The sequence below is a fragment of the Rhincodon typus genome, chromosome 20 (assembly GCF_021869965.1).
Source record: "Rhincodon typus isolate 14 chromosome 20, sRhiTyp1.1, whole genome shotgun sequence".
In the NCBI taxonomy this organism is placed as follows: Eukaryota; Metazoa; Chordata; class Chondrichthyes; order Orectolobiformes; family Rhincodontidae; genus Rhincodon; species Rhincodon typus.
In genome coordinates, this window is record NC_063351.1 from 31,190,258 (window position 1) to 31,215,062 (window position 24,805).

The window sequence follows — 24,805 nt, forward strand, 5'->3', positions numbered from 1 at the left end:
ATGCTGCTTGGCCTGCTGTGTTCATCCAGCCCTGCACCTTGTTGTCTCGGATTCTCCAGCATCTGCAGTTCCTACTATCTCTGATATTTAACTTACTTGACTGTGTTATGACCACACATTTGGCCATCATGTCATAGGCTTTCTGGCTCAGAGTCAGGAGTGCTACTCCATTGTGCTATAAAATGTCACAGAAAAATTAATCCTTTAGATAATGTGTGCTTTTTGAATTCTAGTATGATACCTAACAACATCTCATCCTAGCAATGACCATGTTCTTTGCTGGAAAAAATTATCTACAGCAAATCTGCAGCAAACAAACATTTCTAAAATACTGTAAAGTAGACACACTATGCTCATAAATTACTGGTGTTGTTTGCAGTATTCTACGGGATGTAAACTTTTCTAAAGAACTTGGAACTACATCTTTTATCAGTATTACTCGGTTATGATTATTTTCTGTTTTTTTTTTGTTTATTCTCCAAGATTTGGCATTGACATGTCAGATGAAGAAGTAAGTTATCTGAAGAACCGAATACCACTTGATGCCCAAGGCAATGTAAAATATCTTGAGTTCATGTCCATATTTGACAGCTGGTAAGCAGTTCTTTGTTGTAGTTTGCTGTATGTCAAATTCTTTCCAATTTGAATCCAAAGGTATACGATGAAATGAGTTGATATGAGCAAGCACCGTCAGATAGTGTAGTTCCTAATAGTCATTAATCAATTCACCTAAAAAGACCTGCGTAGCCCTGAATAGACAATGATAAATAAGTCACAGAGAAAATTGGGTTAACTGCCCATCATAAGCATGTTTTTTGGCTTCACGTGTGAATATTCATAAAAGAGGTGTTTTCATTATCAATATAGATGCTCACTATCTCTGGAGGGGATGGGTAATATGCATTCTGAAAGATTGCAATACTCAATAATTATACAGAAATGTATGTTTGGTTCGCTACAGCTGCTTTGGTGTGTGAAAAACTGATATAATCATCTGGATTTTGTGGTCAGTGACCATGGAATATCATCCTTCCTTCTCTTCATTTCCTCTTTCACTTCCTCCGATCATTTCCCTTCACTCTCTTTCCATTTTCTTTCCTTTCCTTCTCTTCCCTTGTCTTCCATCTCTCCCTAAGTGCTAAAAAAATACGAAGATGCTATGTAAGACTTATCATGCCATGAAAAGTTCACTTACCCCTGCATACATCAGCCCAAATACTTGCTGACATGCAGCAAGGTCACACCCCTGTATGGATTTCAAAGTCATTTCTAATGCAGCTTGTAGGACATTAGGTAAATCATATTATGGTAATGAATCGTGTTCATCATTAATGATGTCTACTGATGGAGGAACACACTTGGAATGAGGACTGAGTCTACAAGGTTTTGAGGATGTTCTCTCCTACCAACTTTTATATATATATATATATATATATATATAATGAAAATAGTTGATGAAGATTTTGCTCAGCAGTATGAGGACAGACTATCCTCTCTCTACAATTTAAGTATGTACATGTTGCCAGCAGTTTTGGACTTCTTGACCAGTAAAACTTTACCAGCATTCTAACTGATGATGGTAACATTTGAAGCAGTCAACGGAACAAGGTTTATCCTTAGGGAAAGCCCTAAACACAGGCACTCACCTGCTGCTCTCAAGCTTAGTCGATGTCATGAAGGGAGACAATCTGAAGAACTGAACAGCCAGATGGCCAGTACATAGCAGAAGATTTGAAGCAGGAAAATGCTTAACCACCTCGCAGCCCAGGTCATAGAAAGAGACAAACAAAAAATTAATTTGCAAGTTACTACATGGTGATTGAACACAAACTAGTTAACCCATACTTGCTCAGTTGCAGAACATAGCTGTACTTTTCATGATAATTAAGCCCCTTGCCCTCTCTGAGCCATTGAGGCAAAGGCTAGCTCAGATGAGCCCTCTGAGTGAAGATGCTAGCACCAATGGTTTACCCTAATGCATCATACCTCAGGCCTTGCTTCCAGAACTGGTAAACACCAATTGATATACTTTTATACATTGCTGACGTAGTTCTTGACCAACTTGGAATAGAGGAAGAAATGGCAAAATATGTCAGCTTAATTAAGGATCTTGATAACCATTTCAGTCTAGGGCAATACGCAGATGTTGACCATGCTAGGTTCAGTTGGCACAGCCAACAAACAGTATACACTGTGGTTTCTTTCTTAAATGATTTCTATTTGCTAGCATTTTACAGCTGCTTTAGAACCCTATGAGATGAGACAAGCTTATTCAACTGCATTGCAGTTGGGGTCCTAGATGAAGGTCTATCCAAACTCTTAAAGTCTAGGGAAGTACTGCATCTGTTAAAGTAGTCTGCCAAGAGGAAATCCACAGGCGGGACAAGTTCCTTCTCCATTGAGAGAGATTTTCCCTGGGAGCCCACAGCTGAGCCTGTCCAGTTTGTTAACGACAAGCCAGCTCAGCCATTTAGGAACTGAAAGTCTGTGGGTAGATGATGCAATGGCCTTCATTGCTCCATTCTCATGGTGAGATGGGAAATGACCCTGTTGGCAAGAAAACTACTCATGCACTTATCCACACATAGCAAAAAAGGCCATTTCAGAATTATCTGTAGGAACAGCAGGAGTCCCTACAGCAGGACAACTTGGCAAACCTAAATGGCAACAGCTTATTGTGTCCTAGACATAGATGCTAATGAAAGCAATGGTACAATTTTGCTGGCTGAAGTTATTGGACCTCAAGATGACTGCCAGCACTCTGATATTTTTGTTAATGGCGAGAAGGCTCATATTAAATTGGTTACTGGAGCTGGTGCGTTTTTCCTTTCTGATACTGTATCTTGACTAAAGCCTCACTTTCAACTTTTGACTGTGAGGCTTAGGATGTATTTCAATGGACGTTAATGGACTGCTGCAAAGTATATTTTACAGTAATAGTCTCCCAGAGGAAGCAAGTTATTTTATTTTCCACAATCTCCTACACTCCACAGTGTAGGTGTTTATTGACATTACCTTTAGGTCTTCATGGTGGGTGCACCTGCAGTGCCCTCTGTGGTGTCAGTTTATACACTCAGTTAGCTCAAGCTTCTGCCTTTGGACAAAAGCTTTGTTCTTCCCTGAAGACGGGCTGATGACAGAGTCAGATTTTCTCCCCCCAGCTTTGCTGCGCTGAGAGGAATGCTAGTAGTTATATGTAAAGAGAAATGTAGATGGTTAAACAATAATGATGATTTAACAAAACAGAGTAAAAGGCTTGGGAGGGAGAATGAGTAAGTCATATTTAACTCATGCATAGTATACAACATCGGTTATGTTGCTGATGTTTCAAGTTAGGATCAATCCTGCAGGTTTGAAGAATGCTCTCTCCTACCCACTTTGTAAATAGTTGATAAAGGAAGTTATTCAGCAATATGAACACAGATTTACATCTCTCAACAACCTCAGAATATTCTCACTACGCCTCTGACAGCAGCTTCCAGATCTCTATGTTCACCTACACCTCTGTGGACATCAGTAGATGTTTTCCAATTTACTTACTGTTATTCTTATCACATAACTAGAGAGGCTTTCTTCCTAAGAAAACTAACAAAATTTACAAAAACTTGAAAACTTTAAATCAGATTGTCGTGACCACAGATCACAACTTTGAATCACCTTTGGACATTTTGAAAAACTGCTTGCAACATACTTTTTTTTAAAAATAGGAGATACACCAAAAGATGACTGTGGATATAAACCCAATGGTGGTCTGGAGAGGCATTTAAGAATGTTTGAAAGTGACAAAGCAGCTTCAAAAGGAGAAGTGCATTGCAAACTGAACTGTAATCTCTTGCGAGTATCTCAGACTAGGAACATGACAGGAGAAAAGACAGCAGTCTAGGCGATGTTTGTCTTTTCCACTTTCAGGAATACACAGGTACAGAGGTTAAGAGTGAGTTTCGGTCCTGCTCTATATATACTCTCATTTACTTGCTTGGTGTATGTGCTGGTGTGCTGCGAAAGTCACAGTCAAAGAACTATCCACCAGTCACAACTGCATTGCAGGTCATAGTTTGATTGCTTGGGGTGCTTGAAGCTAGTTAGCAAGCCAGTTCAAAACTAAATGAGCCAAAAGAATTTCAGCTAACCTGTAAAGTCAAGAATCTTGAAATTGACTGCTTGATTATCCACTATCTACTCATTGCAAATAACTCAGAAACTGATCTGTAGGTCTATTAATTTCTATCTTTTTCTGTATTGGATTCTTGTATCTGATTTGTGTATATGTGTTGTATTATTATTTATTATTGGGTTTAGTTATTAATAAACTCTTTTTCATTAAGTCAAGCAGGGTTAAATTATTGTTAATTAATTAATTAAATGTAAATTTCTTCACTTTGGGGAAAATGGTATTCACAATGGGGAGAGGATCATTTCTAAATTAATCTTGTTACGACCAAATGAGGGAATACGTGAATAAAGACACCTGGAGATTAATGATTTGGAGTAGTTGGTCTGGAATTGTCACAAATTGGGGAACATCACCTGGGGATAGGTTGTAACAAGATATAATCTTTGTAGACATTGGGTCTTGGGGTGATGTGTAGCTGTCAGCCACTGGCAGGAAAGATTGAAATTGGCAGCCTTCTGTATAACTTGTACACATAATCTTACTGCAGATGAGCTGTACTTTAATACAGAAATCCCAGGCCTTAAATGCATTTTACATATTGATGTAGTTTTAGAATTATTTAAAAATGTATAGAAATACTAAGTAGACAAAAAGCTACATTATAACATGTTTAATAGCCAATATCATTCAAAATATCTTAGATGTGATACACAGACGTACAATTGAGGGACAATTTGTAACATTCAGCTTGACAATTGCAAGTGACCTTCCTTCGATGGAGTCTGACATACTCATTCTTTTTAAGGGCGTCATAGGAGAGAATTTTTTTCAGTAATTTGCTGGTTTCATGTTTCTCAAAAGACAAACATTTTTATTCACAGCTATGCAGATGAGGAACCCTGCCACCAATTGGCTGAAAAAAATATTGCACCTTGTAAATATACGAACATACAATGAAGTAGGCTATCCTCGACTTCAAGGCCATTACACTACTTATTAAGACCAAGACTGATTTATTTATGTTCTGAATTCCTCAATCTGATCTATCCCTGATAACTGTTGATTCCCTTGCCTATCAAACATCTATCTTCCTCTGGCTAAAAAATAACAATAATCCCACCTCTCCCGTCTTCTGAAGTAATATTCCAAAGTTACCCAACACCCAGAGTGAAAATATTTCCCCTCATTCCTGTCCTAAAAGGACAACTCTAATTTTAAAACAGTGTCCCTTCGTTATGGACTCATCCCCAAGAGTAAAGCATCCTTTTCATGTTCACTTTGTCAAGACCATTCAGGATCTTATAAACTTGAATCAAATCATCCCTCACTCTTCCAAACTCTAGTGAAATACAAGTCCAGCTTGTCCAATCTTTTATCATAAAATGTAACCCATTGATTCCAAATACCAATCTAGTAAATCTTCTCTGAAGTCCTCCATTGCACTAACAATCTTCCTTAAGTAAGGAGACCAAACTGCACACAATATTTGAGATGTGGTTTCACCAATACCCTGTTTAACTGAAGCATGGCTTTATTACTTTTATGTCCAATTCCCCTTGTAATAAAGGATAACATTCAATTAGCATTCTTAATCATTTACTTTGTCTGCATACCAAATTCTTGTGACTCATGCATTTGAACACCTAGATCCTTCCACACATTGGAATTTTGCAGTTGTTCTCCATTTAAATAATTATCTGCTTTTATATTCTTCTTGCTAAAGTGTTGTGCTGGACTGCTTTGCTGCAGGAAGTTGCTGATCTGAGGAAAGGAGAAAAATTTAAAAGGAATCTATGACAAACAGCAATATTTTTAATTCTCAGCTTACATAAATTATGATGTAACTATAAATGATTATATCCAATAGTTAAAATGGACTAATAGTTAAAAAGTACTAAGTCTCATTTGTCTTCATTGCACAATAGTAAAGGTGCGAAGAGTCTTTTGTGTGACAAATCTATGATGACAAACTTCAGCAATGAAAATTCAACAAACCAAGAGTATGGTTCAGGAAGAACAACAGATCAGGTAAAGATTAATAGATATTATTTTCCACTTGAAATGTTTGTATTTGATGTGCTGTGCCAATTTTTCACTATCATCTTCAGACAGAATGATGTTAATGGATTCAAAACTCATTTGACGTATTCGTTATAACCAGTGGACTTTCCGGTATGGCCAGTATCCAAGTTTTTTTATTAATTAGATAAGATCCACAAGCTTATTAATAGGTGTAAAATTGTAATGTGTATGCTCACAATTTCCTTTTATATGCTCCTGCTGAAAATTGTTATCGGAGTGTAGATTCAAAAAATGGAATATGGTTGAGAGTCACTGAAGAGAATTGACAAGACAAACTTAATTTGCTAAGTTACTTTTACTGTTAATGTTATTTTGATGAATCTTGACATTGCATTGACTATAGATTCCCTTTTTTCAGATGCACATCCTAATGTTAGGTGGTGCGTTTCCAATGAAATGCCAACCTCAATATTTAGGATTGAAGATAAATTACTAGTTATTGAGAAGTGCAGGTTGTCAATTGTATCATTTGAGGCTAAGTATATACAGGTGGAGGTGACAATGTTCCTGCCTCTTAGTCTAAAGACCTGGGTACAAATCCCATGCTTCAGAGGTGTATCATGAAACTTCTGAATAGATTGATTTAAACTATCTTAACAGCAGCAATTGAATGGTTACTTGAGAACAATTATAGGGATACTTACTGACAGAGGGTGTGAGTCGAGTTAGGAGTTAGACACTTGTACTGGTTCACACTGTGAATAAATCAATGTCAATTAAAACCTGCTCAGGTTTTATTCTTCACTCATTGGCTACAAGGAGTGGAACTTGCCAGCACTTATGAATAACTTCTTTTATTCTAGATCTCAAATATTATACAGGATCTTGTGAAGAAACAATACCAAATGGTGGAACAAAACTTTAATAAACTTGATAAGATGAACACCAGACGATTTTCTCCTGAGTCAATGTATCAGCTTTTGAAGCAGTTAAGGAAATATTTTTTGCTCTTCCCATTAAAATGTACATAATTGTGTTTTCATTGTCACAATAGCTTTTTCTCAGAAGATGCTGTTACCTTTCTCTTGTCATATACAGATTTGATATTCACCCGCCAATCACAAGAGATGATGTCCAAAAACTGTGGAGCACTTTAATTACCAGTCAAGATAACACTTTGAATTTCCACGAATTTGTTCGACACTTTGGATTTTCACCTAAATCAGCTTGTTACCCAAATGCCAAAACATATCCACCCGTTAAAGGTGACTGTGACTTCCTGGTACGATCTAGGAAGTTAAACTGTGACACAGAAATCATTAAGGACAATCTGCAAGCTAAGGTTAAGTAATTATTCAGTCAAGAAATGATGTTTATATTCATAGTCAGTGGTAAATCAGCAGACAGCACTTTCATTCATCATTTACATTTAATATTTATTTAAATTGCATTTAAATTAAATTCAGCATAAGGAGTAGGGCAAAATGGATACAGCACAACATTGGGTGATGTATCCTGTCTTTACTATTCAGCTAACTACATCTATCTTTTCATAAAGAAATATCACCTTTGGCTGAAAATGAGATTTCAGACTTCATTCCTATGACGCTAGTTATTGGTGTCTTCACCTCAAGGCCAGAAACTTGTGAATTTGAATACCTGTGATCAAAGACTAAAACTCACGAAGCTGACAATAATACAGTACTAGAGTAATGCATTAATGAATTGGCGATAAGGTGCAAAACTAACCCCTTTCCCTGTTAAAACAGTTGTTCTAGTTGCAAATAAGATATCATTTGATGCTATTCTAGCCAAGGAAGAGCAAAGAAATTCTCCTGGCGTTGTGGCCAACATGACATGCTCATAACAGAAAACTAATCAGTTGCTTATTCAATTGTTGTTTGTGGGATATTCCTGGTGAAAATTGGCTACCGTAACCCAGAAATCGCAATATTTGCATCTCAATAAAAATTCATTTTGAAAAATGTTTTGGTCTATATATTGGTCACCATAGTCTTACCAGACCATAGGGCTGCTGTCTCTTTTGGAGGGTGAGATGACTTGTGGTGGTTTAACTTGAGGGTCACCACACCCCAGGCAAAGGGAGAGGTCGAGAAGGTGAGCCCTTCATTATAACCTCAGTCAGTGTGGAAATTGAACCTACACTGTTGGCTTTGCTCTGCGTTGCAAATCTGCTGTCCAGCCAGCTGAGCTAACTGATCTCCTGTATATTATAAATAAATACATATTTAAATATAAACAATAGTTCATATGGCTAAATATAGATAATGTATAAATTATACCTAAAATTTGTCTTTCATTCACTCCTTTGATGCCAACTATAGGCATTGCCAATCATTGCACACACTAGATCTTAAAAGCATTCTTTATATTTAACTGCAGCTGATTTCATGTATTTTATTGTATTCCCTCCCTGTAGCTGCCTCCACTGATACAATGAAGTGGATTTCAGGGTTTTCCCACTCGTCAGAAACATATCAGTAACACTCCAAAAATGTGGGTAATTACATTGCCCAGTTCCCACTATAACCTTGAACATTCATTTCCGTTATCACTAGAGGCACACAATGCCTCTATTAAGCAACATCATAAAACTCCCCTGTAGCTTTTACATAAAATTTCCTACCAGAAAGTAAATATAGCCAGTTGTAGTTTGCCCAATAGGAGACACTTTATTGCATCAACAGGAAGAGTTCCTGAAAACTCCTGGTAGAAATCGTTATGAATCAATGTGCAAGAATGTCAGTCTGTTTCTCAAGCACTTCAACTTGACTTAGCTCTTTGAATCGTTATGAATCAATGTGCAAGAATGTCAGTCTGTTTCTCAAGCACTTCAACTTGACTTAGCTCTTTGTTTAAATATTCCTGAGTTGAGTTCACGAAGATGAAATATTTAAAACAAAACTGAATTCCAGTTACAATCCTTATCATTTCAACTGAGATACTACAAGATTCTCTCCACATTTAATTGATGGAGTATCAGCCGGTGATGCTGTAATTAACATCACGGATGCTCAGCAGGCCAGAATTAGATGAGAAAGCTTGTGGGGCTGGTTGGCATACTGCACCATAAGAGTTTAAACCTATCAGTAATGTCACTAACCTCATTTTATTTTGATTACAAGTAAGAAAATAAAATTAGAAGAAAGCAAAAAAGAAAAATCCTTTACTAAAAACAATACTGCTGCTGTCCAATCCAATATCCTTTCATATTTTATAGATTATTCTGTCGCATGTGTGTACATCAAGCCAGTTGGTTGTCTTATCACTGATTTTCCATTTTTATTGATTACTCTGGTGTTATCTTGTAGGTTAAGCTCATGCTAGATGACCTCTGGACAAATTTTCGTGAGTTGGATCAATCTAACACGGGCTTTGTTAGCAAAGAGGAATTCAAAGACGTTCTTATGGATGTATGTGAGGAGCTGAATGATCAGACCTGTGAGATTATCGCCAATAGGTTTACCCATGAGAAGAACCGGTTAGTTAGTGCCCAATTGTCTTTTTTTAAAAATTGATTTCCTCCCTGCCTTACCCTGTTAAATCCTGATTGTGTGATGCAGAGATGAATAAGGATCGATAAAGGATGTATAATGACCTATTTTGGGATAACCCAGATGCATTAATGTGTTTTCCATGCAGTAGTAGGATATGCATTTACAGGCACAAAGTTACATACAACAACTTTATGACTGAGGCTCAAATACTAATTTGTTGGGCAGATTCCAGAATGTCAGCAGGATATGCATTCTTAATCTGATACTTGAAATGTGCTGACCCGGGGTGGAGGGAAATATGATGAAAATGGTGAGACAAAATAGACATGCCAGCATTACAAAATTTACCTTGCTTTCTTGTGAAAGAAAGGTTAAAACATCAACTGCTACTTACATTTATATAGTAACTTTAATGTAAAGAAACGTCCCAAAGTGTATCACAGAAGCACAAGAAAACAAAATATGAAACTGCACGATATGGGTGGTTAGGAGAGATGGTCCACAACCAAGTCAAAGATGTAGCTTTAAGTTGTGTCTTAAAGAAGGAAAGTAAAAGGTGAAGAGTTGCAGCAAGGGAATTCTAGAGATAAGGGCCTAATAATTGATGGAGTGTAAGCTAATGATGCTGTAATTAAAATCAGGGATGCTGAGTAGGTCAGAATTAGATGAGTCTATATGCCTTGGAAACTTGTGGGGCTGGACGTGAAAAAAAAGAGCGAAGCCAGGGATGGATTACAAATTATGAACAGGAATGTTTAAATCAAAATATTGTTGATCAGGACACAATGTAGTCAGTGAGTACAGAGGATGACAGGTTACAAATATTTGGTATGACCTGAGACACGAGTAGCAGAATTTTGAGTGATCACAAGATAGTAGAGAGTAGAATGTGTGAGAACTCTGAAGTCTAGTGATAGCAAGAGAAGTCTGATGGCAGAGTTATAGTGTCCTTATCTTTAGGCCAGAAAGGTTCAGGTCCCATGCCAGGACTTGTTGGCAACAGAATGTGCATTCATGCTGTGTTCAAACAAGTGTCGATTGTCAGTCTGTAAATCCTTCCAATATGCCTGTTGGCAGATGGTAAGAATGGGAGAGTTTCCTGATTAATGTTCTGAAGTCATTCAGAATCTTTGGAAACAAACACTAGAGAAAAGATAGATAGACAGAAGTTTAATAAAAGGGCATAACTGAAGGTTTCAGTGGTAGATGTACTAAGTGGGGTGAAGTAGAGCAATGTCACTGAGATAGAAATAGATTACCTCAATGATACTGGAAATGTGTGGTCAGAAGCTCCTGTCAGAGTCAGATATGAGGTTGAAAACAGATTGCTTTAGTTAGATTGTTGCTAAAGATGAGTACATAATAAATAGCAGGGAATTAAGTTTGGAGGAAGGGTTGAAAACAGGGGCTTCTCTCTTCCAGATGTTCAAATGGAGTAAATTCCTGCTCATTCAGTGCTGGAGGTCTGATATGCAATCTGAGAATATAGTGATGATGGAGGAGTTAAGAAAGATAGTGGTGAGGTGGCTGTGAAAACTAACGCTGTACTTTTGCATGATGTCATCAAAGGTAGCATGTGCATGAGAAACCGGGGATCAAGGAGAGATGCTGGGACTACCAGAAATAACAGTGTGGGAGTAGGAAGAGAAACCATTGCAACGATCAAGCATCAGGAAAAGCCTATATTGCTTACCTTATATAGCTCAGATGGAGCTGGATTTTATGGGTATGGGAGCTTTCCACCTGAAGGAAGGAAGGTCTTGAATTGACCAACTTTGAACAAGGCCATCCTGTGCTCCAGGTGGCCTTAATCAGGTACTAGTTGACTGCCACCCTTCAGTCGCAGCGGCAGACATCCCGAAAAATACCATTTATCCCTACCCTTTGCTTTCTGCCAGTCAGCCAATCCTCTATCCATGCCAGTACCTTGTCCCCAACACCATAGGCTGTTACCTTATTTAGCAGCCTCCTGTGCGGCACTTTGTCAAAGGCCTTTTGGAAATTCAAAGAGATCACACCTACTGGCTTTTCTTTGTCTAACTTGCTCATTACCTTGTCAAAGAATTCCAACAGATTTGTCAGGCATGACATCCCCTTGACAATGCCATGCTGACTCAGCCCTACTTTACCATGCACTTCTAAGTACTCCACAATCTCATGCTTAATAATGGACTCCTAAAAGCTCACTAACGACCGAGGTCAGGTCAACTGACCTATAATTTCCTGTTTTCTGCCTTCCTCCCTTCTTAAACAGGACTGTTACATTAGCCATTTTCCAGTCCTCTGGGACCTTCCTTAATTCCAGTGATTCCTGAAAAATCAACACCAATGCCTCCATAATCTGCTCAGCTATCTCCTTCAGAACTCTAGGATGTAATCCATCTGGTCTGGGTGATTTATCTGCCTACAGACTGATCAGCTTCCCAACACCATCCCCTTAATGATAGGCACACCACTCACCTCTGCTTCCTGGCTGCATTGATGTTTTGGTATGCTGCTAATCTCTTCCACTGTGAAGACTGATGCAAAGTACCTATTCAGTTTCTTTGCTGTTTCTTTGTTCCCCATTACTACTTCTCCAGCCTCACTCTCCAGCGATCCAATGTCGACTCTTCCCTCTCTCACCTTTAAATATTTAAAAAGACTCTTGCAATCTTCTTTTATAGTGCTAGCTAGCTTACCCTTATATTTCAACTTCTCCCTCCTCATTGCTTTTTTAGTTATTCTCTACTGGTTTGTCAAGGCTTCCTAATCCTTTGGCTTCCCACTAACCTTTCCCACATTGTATGCTTTTTCTTTTGCTTTTATGCTGTCCCCGACTTCCCTTGTCAGTCATTTTTACCTTGTTCTCCCCTTAGTATGTTTCTTCTTCCTTCTGCTGTGCCTTCTAAGTTACTTCCAGAAACTCCTGTCATTGCTGCTCCACTGTCTTCCCTGCTAGGCTCCCCTTCCAATCCATTCTGGCCAGCTCTTCCCTCATGTCTTTGTAGTTACCATTACTCAGCTGTAATACCATGATATCTGACTCCAGCTTCTCCCTGTCAACTGCAGGTTGAATTCTATCATATTATCGTAACTGCCCCATAAGGGTTCCTGCACCTTCAGCTCCTTAATCAAGTCTGGTTCATTACGCATTACCAAATTCAGAATTGCCTGTTCCTTCGTGGGTTCTGCCACAAGCTGTTCCGAAAAACCATCTTACAGACATTGCACAAATTCCTTTACTTGGGATCCACTACCAACCTGATTTTCCCAGTCCATCTGCACTTTGAAGTCCCCCATAATTATAGTAATAGTTCCTTTCTTACATGCTTTCTCTATCTCCTAAATTATTTTTTTTTCCAACATCCTGACTAACGTTAGGAGGCCTGCACATAACTCCCATCAGGGTCTTTTTTTCTTTGCAGTTCCTCAACTTTCCCCACACAGATTCTACGCCTTCCAACTCTATATCATTTCATGCTATTGATTTATTTTATTTATTACTAACCAGACAACTTTTCTCTTCCGAGATAGCAAGAACTGCAGATGCTGGAGTCAGACACAACACAGTGTGGAGCTGGAGGAACACATTTCTGAAGAAGGGTCCCAACCCGAAACATCAAGTTTCCTGTTCTTCTGATGCTGCCTAGTCTGCTGTGTTCCTCCAACCTTTCCCCCTCTGACCATCCACCTTTCCTTTCGGTAGGATGTGATCCATTTGCAGTCATGTCTTAGTGATACCTATGACATCATACCCACCAATTTCAAACAAGCTAATTTACCTTGTTTCGTATATTGCATGCATTTAAGTACAACACCCTCAGCCCCGCATTGACTGCCTCTAGTCTCATTGTTACCACTTTATCGCTGTGCCTGAAGTTAAATTCCTGACCCTTTCCATACTCTCCTGTCCTGTTAATTGTTCTGGAAACTTTAATACCTTCTGCTGAACCCAACCCGTTTTAACCTTTTTTGATAATTTTCCATGGAACATACACACTCTGTCACACTCTCTCTCTCTAACATTCACACTCTCTCACACACTCTCTCACACACACACATACTCACACACACCCTCACACACTCACATTCTCTCACTCCTCTAATGAACCACCCTCTGTATGAAAAAGCTGCCCCTGAGGTCATTTTTCAATCTTTCTCCTCTCACCTTAAAAAAATGCCCCCTAGTTTTGAACTCCTTCTCCTTAGGGAAAAGTCCTTTGCTATTCACCTAATTTATGCCCGTCATGCTTTTACAAACCTTAATAAGGTCACCCCTCAAACTCCAATGCTCCAGCGAAAAAAGTCCCAGCCAATCCAGCCTCTCCTTTTAACTCAAGCTCCCCAGTCCAGGCAACATCCTGGCAAATCTTTTCTGAACCCTCCCCAATTTAATACTATCCTTCCTATAGCAGGATAACCAGAACTGTACACAGTATTCCAAAAGTGGCCTCAACAATGTCCTGTACAACCTCAACATGACGTCTTAACTCCTATACTCAGTGTTATGAGCAAAGAAGGCAAGCATGCTGAATGCCTTCTTAACCATCATGTCTACTTGTGACAGAACTTTCAAAGAATTATATACCTGAACACCTGAGTCTCACTATCCAGGGCCCTACCAAGTCCTGTCCTTGTCTGTTTTACCAAAATGTAATACCTTGCATTTATCCAAATTAAACTCCATCTGCCACTCCTCAGCCCATTTGGGCTGTGTCTCACTCTGGATGTGATCTCTTCTTCCTGATCGAGTGCTGCTTACTGGTCCAAAATGTACTTTAAACTTGTGCATTGTCATAATTTAGAGATAAATTTTCTCTGAAACAATGGAATGTGTTTTGTTTAGGATTTCATATCTCGAGTTCCTTCAGCCATTTGAAGATCGAAGGAGAGCAGTCAGGTTTAAGAATTTGAAAACTCCAAACCAAAAACATCAACCAGAGATCACGATATACACAGAAACCATGCATAAAGGTCTGAACATGATCACAGAGAAACTGAGAAGAAAGGTAATAGAAAGATTCACAGAGTGGTTCACTGGAGGATGCAGCTAATATTGAACTTTAACTTGTGACAAACAAAATATAAATAACAGATTCACAGTAAGTGCTGGGTTTGTGTTGCAATTTGCTTGGAGTTGAAGTTGGAATCACTAAATTGTAGAGAACACCAACTATCAGTCCAGATTCAAGAAAGATATTATATCAGGTTCATTACTTTCAAATCTGATCTAGGGTTGAAAATTTATCTTAGGCAGTCAGTGGAATTAAATATGAGACATTGTGTATAACTGATGTATAACGTGATACTATCTACTGTGTGAGCTCCACCTCCCAGGGTATATTGCTAACCCCTAATGAGTTATGCCATAGAATACAAAATGCAGGGTAATTCTTCACACTTACAGTTATAACTTCACTGTGTTTATGATCTTCACAATATAATGAAAATTGCAGGAGCAGATTAGCAAAATTCAACATCCTGTCCCATGCTGATTTCATTTACATTCCCTGATGTGTGAAGTTGAAGGCAATTTAGAATACTTATTTAGATGCATGAACAAATGGATATATCTGTGACTAGCATGTTGTAAAAACTAATCAAAGCACTTGGGTATCCAATTTGTCTTTACCTCTTAAAGTGGAAATGCAATATTCTAGTGAGTACTGTACAGAAATCTTCACTTACAAACATCAATTTGCTATTTTACTTCTATTTTCATAGAGTCAGAGTTGAACAGCATGGAAACAGACCCTTCAGTCCAACTCATCCATGCTGACCAGAGATTCCAAACAAATCTAGTCCCATTTTCCAGCATTTGGCCCATATCCCTCTTAACTCTTCCTCTTCATATATCCATCCAGATGCATTTTAAATGTTGTAATTGTACCAGCCTCCACCACTTCCTCTGGCAGCTCATTCCATACACACACCACCCTCTGCGTGAAAAAGTTGCCCCTTAGATCCCTTTTAAATCTTTACCCTCTTACGTTAAACCTATGCCCTCTAGTTTTGAACTTCCATACCCTGGGGAAAAGACCTTAGCTATTTACCCTAACCACGTCCCTTCTGATTTTATAAACCTTTATAACGTTACCCCTTAGCCTCCAACGCTCCAGGGAAAATTGCCCCAGCCTATTCAGCCTCTCACAATGCTCAAACCCTCCAATCCTGGCAACATCCTTGTAAATCTTTTCTGAACCCTTTCAAGTTCCACAACATCCCTCCTATAGCAGGAACACCAGAATTGACACAAAGTATTCCAAATGTGGCCTAACCAATGTCCTGTACAGCCGCAACATGACCTCCCAACTCCTATACTCAATGCACTGACCAATAAAGGTAAGCGTACCAAATGCCTTCTTCACTATCTACCTGCAATTCCATTTTTCATTTCTTTTGACTGACTTTAATATCTTTACCAGTATGTCTTACTTGAATACAATACTGCGATCACTGGGATATGTTCTCTGAATGGTGAGGATTCTGTTTAAATGGTAATTCTATACATTGTGATTTATTGACTGAGAGAAAGGGACCCAGTTAAGTCTGACCTGCCTCCATTTTACAGCTACACACACGAAAGTGTGGTTAGGTGTGACTTGTTTGGGATTGAAGAGCTTATGTTTCCCCTCAACTGGCATTTGTGAATGTGGCACAAATTGTACTTTTTCTGCTGCTTAAATTAAATCTGACAATTCAGCATAAAATCATCATTGCATTTATAAACAATAATTTGAATTTGTAACTTTGATTTTTCAAGAGTCACATTATACTTGCATATACCCATATTACAAATTGATACTTGACGTTAGCTTTACTGCAGCCATCTCTTTTTTTTTAGTCACGTGCTATTGTAGACATTTTGTTCTTCAGGTAAAAATATAAAGGTATCATTGTAGAGCTTAAAAGAAAAACTACAACTGTTAGTGATCTGATAAAAAAGTCAGATCTGGGCAATCAGTAGTTGATGATAATACCTGGTTTAACATTTCTTCAGCTTTAAGGTACGGTGTTAGTATATTCAGTTATTCAATGTTGAAGTATGTGCTAACATATTGAAAGCACTGCTGATTTTATAGGATGCTAATTTTGTTGATCTCATAATATTGCCAATTATAGTGACTGAATTAGATGCTTCTGAGATTCCATTGTTCTTTTAATTATCCCCTGTAGTTAGCTGGTAACTGGAAAATATTGGAAAAGGTGTGTAGAAAATTGGATTTTACCAGCACTGGATTTCTCACACTGCCTGAATTTCGATCTGTTCTTCGACTCTGCAACATAGTTTTGGATGAAGATGAAATTTATCACATGATGTCAAAATATGATGAAAACATGGAAGGCAAAATTAAGTATTCAAACATTATCAACAAAATCTTCAAAGCCCCATGAATATCATTTGTTTTACCTGCTTTCTGCAAAACTGTTGGCGATCTTTTTAATAAAGTCTTGAACTGCTTATATTTTAGTTGGATTTTTAATCTTAATAAATGATGTATAAACAGTGGCAATGAAGGTTTATAATAGTTATACATTTCCAGTATCACGGGTGAACAATTCCAGACTGCAGGTCTTTACTTAACTTCATAAATAAATTTAGAGTTTAATGAATTTTGAATTGTAAAGATGTATTGTAAAGAATATCACACCACATATCAAGATAACAGCAGAAAATTGTACAAACATTCAGCAACTCGGGCAGAATGTTCGGAAAGTAAAGGGGCAAGTTCATATTTCAATGTTTGCCTTTCTTTAGAACTCTATGGTGATCCTGACATCTGAAATGACAAAATGTCTTTTTTTGTTAAAATGATGGATGAGATAAAGGACAAATCTTCAGGTCAGCACAGAATTTAAGTGAGGTAGTACTGTTGAAAAGAAAAATTCAATGGATACAGATGGCAGCACATAGAATTAGAAAATGGGTTATAACACAGAAGTCCATTTTGCCGTCAAATCCACTCTGACTCCCTGCAACAGAAATTCACTTTGTCCCATTCTCAATGGCCTTTCCCTGTCATCGGCACTTCCTTAGTTCTTAGCTCAAAGGAAGGTCTTCAGTGATTATTTGCTGAACCATGGCCAGATGTCATGTAGGACGAGGTGGCAGGTCCCTGGTGTCCTTCAACTGGAACAGGAATTGAACCCCGTGAACCCCAATCTATATGCTGGCTGTCTAGCCAAAAACCTAATGGACCCTAACCCCTCTTTCGCTGTAACACTACAACTTTGCATACAGATTACTATGGAAAACATGAGGTAGACATGGTATCTGGAAACCCAAAGTTCTAAGAACACATTTAATCTAATCTTTCGCTGTTCCACTACAACTTTCTGAACTTCAGAGTGGGAGAATGAATCACGTGCATGTCAGAGCTGATCAGATTTCCTCCCCTGCTTGAGGTAATTACTTGTTCAACATCTTATGACATGCATTTAACTTTGTGGATTATTGAGTTCATCAAGAGGGTTAGGACATTCGTTTTAACATATATTCAGTTTTATGGTTCCAATTACAAAATGTGTACTCCTCATATTGCACCTACCATTTATGAGGACAATGACGACCTACAGTTGGCTGGCTATAATGCAGATTTGTTCGGAGGACAAGTGTTCTCTTTACAGCTATTAAGATGATAAGTACAAATAGATTATATTTCATGTCAGGTAACGCAGCGCTAACTTGACTTGCAATGTTGAACAACTCAAATAGATTTACGGAGAGACGTTTGCAGAAGATTAGATCAAATGTGTTCTTAGAACTTTGGGTTTGCAGATATTATGTCTACCTCATGCCTTCCATAGTAATCTGTAAGTAAATGTAATAGCCCCCATAAGATGTATGGATTTATGATATTTTTTGGAGATTGTTTGCTACTCGTCCTACCAAAGATAAAGGGGTTTAGTAGGAAGTCCCTTGAACAACCTGGCAATGGTGCCCACTTAAACCATTGAGGGCACAGCTACAGCCATGAGCTGATCCTTCGGGTTTCAGTTTACAGCAGGGGCAGCTGGTTCTGTGGGAGGCGGGAGAGTGTTGAAATTCTAAGAACGTAGAAGTGTGTGCTTGCTCCCCCAGCTTCCTCAACTTTGGAAGGTAGCAAAGACCTCCATAGAAACAAAACAGGCTCTTCTTTGAGAGTGTAGGCCTCACTCCCAACCTGGCTCTCAGGTGAGTCCTATTTGTAGTTATTCCTTAACTTCTCGAAATAGAACAAGCATCGATACTCTTTATATTTGTGCATTGGGTGAATGAAAAGAAGATTGATTTAATGCCGTAATTTCAGATGAAAACAGGATCCACTTAGTCTAGGACAATTTATTGTTATAAAACTGTTTACTTTGAGAAATGAACAATAAACATACTATCTTTCAGCAGTGTAAAATGACTTTTAATGGATACAATAACATCTGGACTTTTGTCCGAGTCTGAACTGCTCTCATACACTGTCTTTGCTGCGGTGTTGGAGAAGAACACATTATTAAAGGGTTTTCAACTGACCTCAATGGGAATAAAATTCAGGAGAGGTACAAAACATTCTGGTGATCTGCTTTTACCTATTTTGCGCCAAGACAAAATTAAAATTACTCCCAAATGGTTTTAAATATGCAAAGTTAAAAAAGCTTGAATTTAAATGATACTTCAGCACATTTCTAAGAAAAGTTCTGCAGCATTTTTTGACCTGTGTTCACATTAATTTGTGATGGTTAACTTATACATATCATGGTTCCACAAACAACAAGGAACTGAGTGATTACTTATAATGTTCAAGTGGTGTTGGCGAGGGAGAAACTTTGGCCAGACAGTGGGAGAACTCTCTGCATTTCTTCAGAGACTGTTATACGATCTTAAACATCCACATGAATAGACAGAGAGGACCTCAGTTTAGCATCTCTTTCAAATGACAATGTGCTCTCATTTCTTCACCTAACGGCCTACATTGTGATCTTGCAGTGGTGGGTTGGGGCTTTGATCCATAATGTTCTGAGAACAAGCCGCCAGCTGAACCAGGTTAAATCCAGTGCCACTCTATAAATGAATACAAATTTAATAGACTGCTGTTTTGGATGGCCCTGAGGCTGATTGATTTGTACATACAAAAGTTCTTGAGGCCTTTTAAAAAGAACTTTCACCACAAAATTATGCTACGTATTAAACTTGTTTTTTTCATGTAGATGCCCAATAGGTGGCAGTGCAATAACCTGTAGAGATGAAGAAATCTGGCTGCAGTTCCAGCTCTTCCTAATTCCAAGACTCTATGAAATGTCTAAAGTTTGACTTGTCAATCTGAGACACTTCTTGTGGCGCGATAAGTTCATTTAATTTTTGTATGGAATGAACTTTTTTTTAATATAAGATTTTGTTATTTTAACAAAATGCCTGAGAGACAGTAGTTGTGGATCGCTGCTAAATATATATCTGTACAAAGAACACGCTTTATGATCAAATTTAATTCATGAATGTACTAGATGTAATGGAACACTAATTGAACAAATAGAGTTATCAGTGGGCACACACATTTTAAAATCACGATTCACAATTAAGTATTGAATAAATATATTTCATTGTTTGGTGTCAGTGAATTTATTAAATGAAGATATAGCAATATTTTACAGGAACTGGTATATTTACATATAATTTATCATGCAAATTGTCAACAAATAAAAGAAAAATTGTCAAATAACTCAATCACCTATGACGAACATCAAATACATTTTGATACTGCTTCTGCTGGTTCTATGATTAGTTTAACAGTGTAGAATATGTGCAAGTTCTTGTAAATAATAGTTCGTGTCTTTCTATAATAAATAAACTAGGAGCTATTACAATCAATAGTTTGCATTTATCTATTAATCTTTTGCCTCTTCAATGAGAAGTTCAAATATACACTAGCATTTGAGCGCACAATCTAAGCTGACACTCCTGTGTGGTCCTGCATTGTGAGATAAGTGATTTAATGGCATGTGTGTGCATTTCCATCCAGTTTTACGGGAATTTATTTTCCACTGAAGCATTGGGAAGATGAAAGCCTTCTTCTTGTCTACTCAGACAATATTTCAGGTTGAATGGAACTATTCCCAACCCTCAGTATTCTAGGAGACCCTAAGATGAACTTTCAGGCCTAAACCCTTTTTCATCACAAAAGCTGAGTGCTTCTACCTCTGTAACATCACTTCCATTTTTTCCACCCTGGCCAGTCAACTTTCAAAACCTTCATTCCCATCTATGTCAATTTCAGTTTGTTATAAAATCCTCCAGGATTCCCTATCTATAAGCTGCAATTCATCTGCCACTTGTTTATGTGCCTGTTCTAAATCCCTCTGACTGATCACTTTTATGCAATCTGTTGTATTATGTCTTGCAACTGATGTGCGATTTACCTTTAAGGGACATACTTCTGTGTCATCGTCATATCATGGTGCGTGAACTCATGCTATAAATCTTTCAGCCTCCATCTTACTGAGCTCTGTTCTCGTGCAGCACAATGTGGAGGTGCCGCTGTTGGACTGGGGTGGACAAGATCAGAAAACACATGACACCAAGTTATAGTCCAACAGGTTTATTTGAACACACAAGCTTTTGGAGCCTCGGTCCTGTTAGTAACAACTGAAGAAGGACTGAGGTTCCGAAAGCTTGTGTTTTCAAATAAACCTGTTGGACTATAACCTGGTGTTGTGTGATTTCTGACCTCTTGCAGCATGACATTCTGAGTGAAGCATACTGCAAATACCAGGTGTTATAATAAAAGTTCAATGAATTTTTCAGTATTGTGTGATCCACCTCACATTTATTTTGTGGGGGCTAACATTAGTATCACAGTGTGATAACAGCAGATCATTAGTGTATCAGGCCACAGCACATCATGGTTGCAGCACTGTACTAAACACTAGCTTGGCATTGTGGCCCAGTGGTTAGCACTGTTGCCCCACAGCATTGGGCACCTGAGTTCAATTCCAGCCTTGGGTGTTTCCTCCCATAGTCCAAATATGTGCAGGTTAGACCATAAGACATAGGAGGAGAAATTAGGTCATTCAGCCCATTGAGTCTGCTCTGCCATTCAATCATGGCTATAAGTTTCTCAATCCTGCTTTCTCCCTGTAGCCCTTGATCCCCTTGACAATCAAGAACCTATCTATCTCTTTCATCTAGATCATTAATGTATAAAGTGAAAAGTTGTGGTCCCAACACTGACCCTTGTGGAACACCACTAACACCTCCACTATCTCTTCAGCTATCTCTGGGGTGTAGTCCATCTGGTCCTGGTGACTTATCCACCTTCAGGCCATTCAGTTTTTCTAGCACCTTCTCCTTGGAAATGGCCACCACACTCAGCTCTGCCTCCCGAATCTCTAGAATTTTTGGGATATTACTCGTGTCTTCCACTGTGAAGACTGACACAAGGTAATTAATCCATTCCTCAGCCATTTCCTTGTTCCCCACTACTCTCCAGCGTAATTTTCCAGCGGTCCAATGTCCACTTTTGCCTCTCTTTTGCCCTTTATATATCTAAAGAAATTCTTACAGTCATCCTTTATGTTACTGGCGAGCTTACCCTCATATTTAATCTACTCTCTCCTTATTTCTTATTTGGTTGCCCTCTGTTGGTCTTTGTAAGCTTCCCAATCCTCTGGTTTCCCACTGCCCTTCACCACATTATATGCTTTCTCTTTTGCTTTTATGCTATCCCTGACTTCCCTAGTCAGCCATGGTTGCCTCATCCTCCCTGTACCATGCTCATTTTACCTAGGGATGAATTTTTGCTGTGTCTCCTGAATTACTCCTAGAAATTCCTGCCATTGCTGTTTCACTGTCTTTCCTGCTAGGCTCCTCTCCAAGTCAATTCTGCCCAGGTCCTCCCTTATACCTCTGTAGTTGTCTTTATTCACCTCTGATTTCTATCTTCTCCCTCTTAAATTGCAGAGTAAATTCAATCATATTACGATCACTGCTCCCTCAAGGTTCCTTCACCTTAAGCTCCCTCATCAAGTCTACCTCATTGCGCAACACTAAATCCAATATTACGTGTTCCCTAGTGGGCTCCAGCACAAGCTGGTCCAAAAAGCCATCATTAGACATTCCACAAATTCCTTTTCTTGCAATCCACTACCAACCTGATTTTCCCAGTCCACCTGCATATGGAAACTCCCCATGATCACTGTAAGTATGCCTTTCTTACACACCTTTTCTATCTCCTGGTGTATCTTACACCCCAGCTCCTGACTACTATTTGGCGGCCTGTGCATAATTCCAACTATGGTGTTTTTTTACCTCCGCAGTTCCTCACACAGATTCTACACTGTCTGACCCTACTTCATATCTTACTATGGACTTAATTTCATTTCTTACTAATAAGGCAACCCTACCTCCTCTGCCCACCTGCCTATCTTTTCGATAAGATGTATTTCCTTGGTGTATTGGTCATGCTAAAAATCGCCCCGTAGTTTCCAGGGATGTGCAGGCTAGATAGTTTAGCCATGGTAAATGCAGAGTTATGGGTTTATAGTTAGGGGCTGGATCTGGGTGGGATACCCTTCAGATAGTCAGTGCAGAGTTGTTGGGGAAAATGGCCTCTTTCTGTACTGAAGGGATTCTATGATCAATAACTGCTCATAAAAGAATCCTCAGTGAAGGTTAGACAGTACTAGATTGTACAGCAATCAGATGACCAACTGCAATACATTTACATGAGTATGGATCTCCAATTTAAATAACCAGGAGGCAGACTTAACTCCTTTTCACTTAAAGTTCAAAATGACCAATTTGTAAGTCCTGTATCTCTTCTATAAAAATAACGAAACAAAGTTTCAGCTTCCTTCCTGGCAAGATACAGCAAGTGAAAGGTTTCTTCCAGGTTTAGCAGTAACTTAACAGGTTTGTTATTTGATGTGTTTTGTGGTGATGTCTGACCACAGTTTGTCTGTTACCAAAATTTACTTTTTGCTTTAATTCATGAAGGCAGAATGTAAATTGTATTGCTACTGTAAATTGTTTCACTTTTCTAACCAAGTATAATGTGTTTTATTTTCCAAAACCACAAAATTTGGAGGATTTATTCTCTCACTAAGTGGCTGAAATCTCACTTTGTCTACTTAAAAAAAGGCTAATTTTCCCTAGCCAGATCAGAACATAATTTCAATGGCCCAGTCTGGGATCATAACAATATAATGCTTATTATTATAAGTTTCTGATAAATATATTTTTCTAAGCCTTTACTCTTTGAGATGATAATTGTTGCATCATCATCAATAAATTAAATATGAAATATTACTAAAATTGTATTTTTAGAATTCTGTTAATCTGTTTTTAACATATTTGTGTAGTTCACATCTTTGGGAGTGCCTTGTGCTAATCAGAAGATTTTGTCTTCCACTGAATTTTCCTGAAGACTGCATCCAAGAGGCCTTGTGCGTTTATCTTCTGGAGGATCTGATGTAGAATTCCCTGCTACCTGCATTGGGACAAATGTTGCTTGTTCTGCGTCATCCTCCTCATATGTCTAAATGCGATGGTACAATTTGAAACATCGTCGTATTAGGTTAGAATTTCAATATTACACAATTAGGACAGATTAAGAGAAAATAATGATCCATAATCAATCCATCGTGTGCTATATAACACCACCGCCACACCATTCAGATGTTAATCATAGAGGCTAGAAAGTTGAGGAAAAGCAAGACTTCCAGCTACTGAAATATAGCAAAGCTAACCCCCACAGTAAACCGCCATTCTGAGTGACTGATATCAGATACTTGTAAGCTGTACAAATCAAATTATGCTTGTAATGTCCTGGTTAGGCTGTGGGTGGGGATGGGCGTGAGGGAGGGAATTCTCATTTTGAGAAGCAAGACAAACATCATCAAAGACACTAAATGGGTTAAAATGCCTTAGGCAGAACATCCTTACAGGATTTAGGCGAATAATCCAGCAGGAAAAGGGCTTTGAAGGAAGCCAGGTGATTCAAAAAGAAATTTGGACCTGAAGAAGTTTGACCTGGATGTTTCCCTTACAAGAAAAATGGAGAAGGAGGCACAGCCGAATTAGTATTAGGGATATGAGCATATAGCCTGTGCTTTGTGGAAAGAGGTGTTTGTGGCAATGCTTGTTTGACACCAGAGCTGGAAAGAAGGCTATTGAGGACCAGTGGTCTCAATTGTAAGCAATACA

The 24,805-nt window shown here is 38.5% G+C and overlaps 2 protein-coding genes across 2 annotated transcripts in view; one reads left to right on the forward strand and one right to left on the reverse strand.

Moving 5' to 3' along the window:
- LOC109939042 (EF-hand calcium-binding domain-containing protein 6-like) overlaps positions 1 to 17,064 on the forward strand; it is a 23,059-nt gene extending 5,995 nt beyond the window's left edge. Inside the window, exons 5-11 of the mRNA XM_020537328.2 lie at positions 484 to 594; positions 6,040 to 6,142; positions 7,000 to 7,124; positions 7,235 to 7,478; positions 9,469 to 9,638; positions 14,483 to 14,645; positions 16,813 to 17,064. Coding sequence (XP_020392917.2) covers positions 484 to 594; positions 6,040 to 6,142; positions 7,000 to 7,124; positions 7,235 to 7,478; positions 9,469 to 9,638; positions 14,483 to 14,645; positions 16,813 to 17,031 — 1,135 coding nt within the window. The 3' untranslated portion in view covers positions 17,032 to 17,064. The remainder of the gene's footprint in view (positions 1 to 483; positions 595 to 6,039; positions 6,143 to 6,999; positions 7,125 to 7,234; positions 7,479 to 9,468; positions 9,639 to 14,482; positions 14,646 to 16,812) is intronic.
- A 6,926-nt stretch (positions 17,065 to 23,990) lies between these two features.
- Positions 23,991 to 24,805, reverse strand: part of gucy2g (guanylate cyclase 2g) — a 59,327-nt gene continuing 58,512 nt past the window's right edge. Inside the window, 1 exon segment of the mRNA XM_048609201.1 lies at positions 23,991 to 24,137. Within this exon segment, the coding sequence (XP_048465158.1) occupies positions 23,991 to 24,137 (147 nt within the window).